This window comes from Gossypium hirsutum, chromosome D01, assembly GCF_007990345.1.
Source record: "Gossypium hirsutum isolate 1008001.06 chromosome D01, Gossypium_hirsutum_v2.1, whole genome shotgun sequence".
NCBI lineage: Eukaryota > Viridiplantae > Streptophyta > Magnoliopsida > Malvales > Malvaceae > Gossypium > Gossypium hirsutum.
The window spans coordinates 14,096,878-14,103,897 of record NC_053437.1 but is presented as its reverse complement, the minus strand read 5'-3'; the positions used below and the strand labels follow the sequence as shown (position 1 = coordinate 14,103,897).

At 32.2% G+C, this 7,020-nt stretch overlaps 1 protein-coding gene across 1 annotated transcript; it reads right to left on the bottom strand.

Moving 5' to 3' along the window:
- Positions 1-4,880: 4,880 nt before the first annotated feature.
- LOC107921360 (UDP-glycosyltransferase 73C6) lies at positions 4,881-6,568 on the bottom strand. Its single transcript, XM_016851228.2, has one exon. The coding sequence runs from the start codon at positions 6,519-6,521 to the stop codon at positions 5,067-5,069; it is 1,455 nt and encodes a 484-aa protein (XP_016706717.1). The 5' UTR covers positions 6,522-6,568; the 3' UTR covers positions 4,881-5,066.
- Positions 6,569-7,020: the final 452 nt, after the last annotated feature.

Sequence of the window (7,020 nt, the reverse complement as noted above, 5' to 3'; positions counted from 1 at the left end):
ACTTAGTGATTTTTTCATAATTTTTTTCAAACATTGAACTTAAAAATGGTATCGATATCGGATTAAAGTATCGATACGTAGGGTCATTGTTTTATTTTTTTACCAAAATAGAATATTAAAATAGTATCGATACTAGTATAGATATTAATACTTTGTAAAATAGGTATCAGTATAATATGATAAGTATTAATACTTGTGATTTAATGAAGAGTTTTCTAAACATCAAAGCTAAATTTGGTATTGATACCTTTGCTAAAATTTTGAAAATGTTGCAATTTTGTCCTTTTTCAGTCTCGAGTTAATCTTGAGCGTACATAGGCCCATAAGTCTCGGGAAAGTTCGTATATCACGTTTTTATACTGAAAGGATTATGTTTATTTGAAGAAAGAATGGATATAGTAGTAAGTGTTGGAAAAAATCGGGTTTGAAAATGGTTTTCTTGCACACCAAAAAATTAAAAATTTGAAAACCGACCTAGTTTGTGATATTTATAACAATAAACCTTAGACCGAAATCGTACTTGTGTTTTCAGATAAGCGGATCCTTGATATTTTCTGGCTTTCAACCAAATGATCTTCTCTGCTATTCTCATACCACAGACTTCTTCGAGTGTGGGCTCGAACCAATTGAATCAAAACACAAAACGAGAAAAAGTTTCTTTTTCCTTTTGGGTGAAAAACAAAAATTCTATCATCTTTAATAGAAATTGGTAGAATTGCTATTTTGGAAAAATATATTTAATATTTGAGAATAAATTCTCTCTATTTTTCGACAGAGTAACAATTTTTTCAAGATATGTAAAAAATAGCTCTACCGATGTCATCTATTTATAGGGAGAGAAGATAGAGCCCTTGTTGAATTGTAAATGTTTTTTTCAAATAGAAAAACAACTTCTTAGTCAAACTAGGAGAGGGGCTAACAGGATGTGTTTCCCATTATATTTATTATGTTGGGGAGTCGAGCCTCTCATTATATTGGGTCCAATTATATGTGCTTTTTGGAAGTTTAACCTAACAATTTTTAATTTAATCCAATCCAATACATATCTTTCTATTTTCCAAAATAAACATTAATTTTCCAATTAAATGATTTTTTAATCCCAATTTTACCCCCGATAAAATTATGATGATTTTACCATTGGAAAAATTTCCAAGAAAATATTCAATATTTTACAATTCAACTTGTTCACTATGATCGAATTATTTATTTTCATTTTTGGGCTTTAAACTCCTCAAAAACATAAAGTTATTCTTCTGATAATTTCTAAGTAATCCATTTATATTTACAAATGAATCATTTCTCATTTTCATTAGTATTTCCAATTCCATTTTGAGAAAACCACAGTTATTTCCAAATGATTCCCTTTTTCCATTTCAGAGAAAACCATAATAATTTCTGAATGTTTTCTATTTCTCTATTTCTATTCATTCTATTCATTTTCGATTTAACACGCAATTCATTTCTAGTTTCAACGAGCTAGCGGAGGGACCGATTGGAAATATGTAATTAAGGCTCAGATGATTAATAATTATCTCTCTCCCAGTATTATCCTATTTTATCTAATGGTAACCATTACATCTTCCTTCATGAAAAGTTAATCACTATCAAATAACAATCAAGTCATTCATCACAAAGACAAACGACTCATGGTGGCAGTGTGTACTTTTCATCAACCATGTAATGCAAATGAGATGATATCATTTACCTATGTCTCAAGCTATGAATTTCAGTGTTGTGAACGACATTACGTACTATAGAAGTTGTTCACTCAATGCAACAGCTTTTGGTTCCTTATCTATTCGAACTCAAGATTTTACTTACATCAAAGTGTACGAGTTACACATACATAGTTTGCCATCTAGTAAGGATTTAGGTATGTCACATTATGAACGTCACAAATGAATAATTCCATAAAAAATTTAGGATCTATTCTTCTAGGGTCCTATCCGATGTACTTCTAGTCCAGTCAACCACATCTATGTCTCTATCTTCTAGGAGTCATCCACTCAGATGCCCAAGACAATGCATCTCCCTAATTGGACTTGAGAGATGACATATTAGCCTTTGAATTAGTTTGCTCATTTCTTATTAGACTAAGGACATGTTTAGTTTCATCTACTAATACAAGTTGTCTTTTCATACTACGATCTGGCAATGTAATACTGCTTAGTATTAGTTAAACATTAGACAACCATTGAGCAATATTTGCTTCAATTTTCTTTGCATGTAAAACCATTTGAGGACAATAATACAAAGTATATTAATTGTAATCAATAAATTTGTTTTATTAACCAATCTGTTCGAAAAATTACAAGTGTACTGAGACGAAAATGATTATTATTTAATTGAAATGAATGAATTAGGTAATATTAGAAATGTTAAATTGGACATAGGATCGATAAAGGCATGTTTTGATATTGATATGTTTTAATTTTATTATTATAAATATATTGTAGATATGTGCATATAGATATACATGTTTACTTAGGGTAGAATTGTTAATGCTAATATTACATACTTAAAATTATAGAAATACCATAGGGTGCTTTACTCAACGTACAATTTGTTTTCTTTGTGCACCAGTTAGATTTAATTCAAGACATTTCAAGCATCAACCTCAGCATCCAATCCACAATCCTGGTCTCAGCAATGTTTGTTGTTTCCAACTTTATTTATATTTGGAATGTACCTAATAGGTTGGGTTTTGTGATAGCTTGAATGATGATATAATCAAATGTTGTATTTTATATTCTAGTAGTAATATATATATATGATTGATATGCATATGTATAAAAGTAGATGTAAATTATAATTCCCATAGATTGATAAGTGTGTGAGATATGTGATGGCGCCTTAATTGAAATGTTTATATGACCCTAATAGTTGGTTGATTTGTTGTATATTATTATTTTCATAGATAAATAAAACCTAGATTTACTTTGATATGTTTAAGGCATGTATTATTGTTTGATTTTATCATATAATTAGTATATTTTAAATGTGAATTGATTGTAGTTGCTCCAGCAACAAATGTGACATTGTAGCTCGGGTTCGTCAATTAGTGCTACAACTTTAACTTATAACCGAACAACCTATGATGTTTCAATTTTGTGACAAGTAAATTCAGGTCATTCTGGATAACCAATCTGAAAAACTCATTCAACTCATTCAATTCAAGAGTAATATGTTCACATGCATGATCAAAGGCATTATACTTAATTCATTCAATATTCATTCATTTAAACTTCAAATTCATTTCATCTCATTTCCAATTCTCGTTTCATATAAAGTTTTTCGCTCGATGAACCCTAGTAAACAAACTCAGATACATAGGTATCTATATCACACCAGTTGCTTGTATCAACTGAATATATTTGTGTTAGCTTACTCATTCGGGCTGAACCTTTAAAACGACATCAAGTTACTCATCTGAGCTAAACCTATGTCATATGTATTTGAGTATCCGCAACAAATGTTGGACCTCGGTAACATTTGTAATTAATCCCATACAAGCAAATACAAAACCCTATTTTCATGTCAATCGTATCCTAACCTTTACTAAGTTCATATAGGTATCAATTCACAAATAATCGCCACTTTTCAATTTAGTCCAAATCTTACATTTTGAATTAATTCACAACCAAACACATATATAATTACAAATCAAATACACAACAACCTATATAAATAAATATCATATGAACTTGTCTGATCTAAACAACAAACAAGTTGAATATTTAGGGACTAATAAAAAATTTTGGTTTTTCCTCCTTTATCTCTGATTTGATCCAATTCTTGACCAATTAGGGACATAATAGCTTGAGCTTGAAAAATGGTTTTTCTTAGCTTTTAAAAGCATCGCCAGTTAGGTAAAATGAAGAATATCGAAAAGTCCCACTCAATTTTGCCTTATATACTTTAATTAAATATTTAATTACTTATTTAACTTAATTAAGACTTAATTAATTAAAGTTAATCATCATTAATCAAAATTAGTGGAAGTTTACATCACTACCCACTACTACATATTATAAAATTATTTATTTACCACTTTGAAACTTTGACTAATTGCAATTTAAGTCCCTAAGTCTTTGGTCAATTAAAAACTTATAGTGATAAGACTTTTACAATTTACTTCATGTACCCTAATTAAGCAATTAATAAACAAAATTGAAGGTCAAAACATTAATATTCTTTTATACCAACTTTGTCAATATTCATATTTAATATTTACGAACTCGATTTACGAAAATGAGATTTCGAAATCGCCTTTTACGACATTACTGAAAATCGAGTTGTTACAGTTAAGGCTTATTGGGATTCAGTTATTAAATGAAATGAAGTATTGGTCAAATATGTGTAGATACTCTAGTAAATAATTTCAAATTAATGGTGGACTATATAGAAATTAAGGTGAATGTGCAAAAATTCTATATTAGTGTCATGTCTCCAAATTACACATACATAACTTTTCTGACATCCCATATTTAGAAAAGATGAGTTACCTTCTTGTATGTTAGTTTGGAAGATTGAAACCACAAGATTCAAAGATATCAACATATCGATGGATTCAAGTATACTTTTGCATCTCGTTTTATTATTAACAATCTAACATGACAAATCATGGTTTATTATGTTTATATTAATGTTTTATAGTTCTAACAAAAGAATCTCAAGGGAAATGGTGGCAACTATGGCACTACAAAGTAGATGATCTTCACATTTGCAAAGTACGTGCAGTTGGAAATTATGGCACTATGAATATGCCTAACATTTAGTGTTTGGGATCATGAGGAGTTCAACAATTGAGAGTCGACCATCGAGTGAGAAAAGAAGGAAAAAAATGAAAAAAGTAAATCAATGCTGTTAAGTAATGGTAATTGAAAAACTGTAATGGTTTTATAGAAGACATATAATGATGATGATACGATACAAATTAGTGAATGAAGAAAAAAAAATTTCATCAACCGATTAAATCACTCTTTGACGTTATCTCGATTTTCTTATTAGATAGAGCCTCGCTATTATTATATCTCCTTAGTTCTCATCGCTATGGGAGGTTGGAATCATACCACACCCATCTTTGAAGATTGTTGGATGATATCTTGGATTAATAGTGTCATATTAAGATAAGAAGATCCACCTACTTCAACAGCTTTATTTGCCTTCTCTCCAAACTCTTTAGCTCGTTTTCTTCTGTCTATTCCTTTATTTCCTTCATTCATCAATTGGTCTATTGCGTTTTTAACATGTTCTTTCGTCAACTTGAACCCAGACTTTTCCTCTCCCCAGGCCGTAGGTTCATCGGCCCCAACGCTCACTCCGGTTTTTAGTATTTGTACTACAAGTCTCTCATTGGTAAACTGGTCTGCAAAAAGTGGCAATGTTAATAATGGAACGCCAGCAGAAATGCCTTCGATTGTTGAATTCCATCCACAGTGAGTTAGGAACCCTCCTATTGCAGGATGTGATAAAATGAGCACTTGGGGAGCCCATCCCACAACGACAAATCCTCTTCCTTTTATTCTTTCCTCAAATCCATCCTCCTCAATCCACTTCGTCACCTGGTTCGATGCGTCATTATTTCCTCTTAAGATCCAAATGAATGGCTTGTTCGAGGCCTCCAAGCCCAAACCCAACTCTATCAGTTCGGGAGATTTCATAGTGCTCATGCTCCCAAGGCAAGCATAAATTACAGAGTTGGGTTCCTTAGAATCAAGCCACTTCAAACACTGCTGCTCATTGATTGAAGCCTTCTTACCTCTTTCAGCCTTATCCAACTCATTTTTGTGGCTCAGAGAAACTGGACCAATGCACCAAGCTTTTGTTATCTTCCTGTACTCTTTGACGTATGGTGATTCCAGCTCTTCGAAACTATTTATGACAACCCCATATGATGCTTCGTCAGCTTTTGTTGTTGTATCAAAAATGTCCTTCCAGGATTCATCAAGGTTAAGCGGCAACTGAGGTTTAGTAAATTCGACCTTTTCAGCCAAGCCTGGCACCTTGAAGCATTCATAATCAGATGTTATGTTGTCTAGTATCTTGGAGGACTTTAGATTGTGCACACAAAGATAACAGAAGCAGCAAATTCCATGAAACGATATCCTTGGGACCTGAAACTTGGTAGCAATTTTGAGGGTGTAATGAAGAAAAAAATCTGAAATAATACAAATGGGGCGTGGTGTTAGCTTCTCAAATAATTCCTGCACTGCCTCGTCCATACTGTTTGCTGCAGTGAAGAATTTGAACAAGTCCTCCATCGAAGATATCATGTCCATATTCTCAACCCCGTCTGGTAACCCTGCTTCTTTGCCTGGAAACCGGAGCTGCACTAAACGGATAGCGAGGCCTGATTCAATAGCTCGATCAATTGTTTTCTGGACTCTGCTTGCATTATGAGGTGTCGTAACTATGGTAACAATCACGTTACGCTGCGCTAACAATCGACTGATATCTACCATGGGGATCAAGTGGCCTTGGGCCATGGAAGGGAACAGCACAAAGTGAGGCAAACCCATAGAAATATGAGTAGAAAGAAGGAAAAGTGAAGTGAATGGCAACACTAGCGTACCAATATCTGTTATATATACAGCCAAGTGTGGAGTCCGATCATTTCAGAAAGGTACAATAGGCTGCTGATGCAAGAGCATACATAAGCATATTATTTGTTTATTCTGTGGATAGAGCATATATAATTATGTAGGTCTCAAGTAAAGTCCATTCAGAGTTATTCGTGAAAGAGAAGGGCAGTGGCAAAACATCAAAAAACAAAGATCCAAAAAGAATATTTAATAATTAATATTTCTTGGAGTCCAAGTGGTGGAAGATCCCGTGGTACTTGGAGTCCAAGTCTTGAATAAAAAAAAGGAGTTTTAAAATTTTTACCTTGTAATTCTTTAAAAAGTAAAACTTGAAAAGTAAAAATAATCCTTCTACATTTACTCTGTTCTCTCCATAAGAATTAAACAATATAATTAAAATGCTCCAATTATAAACAATCTTGTGAGATTTATTAAT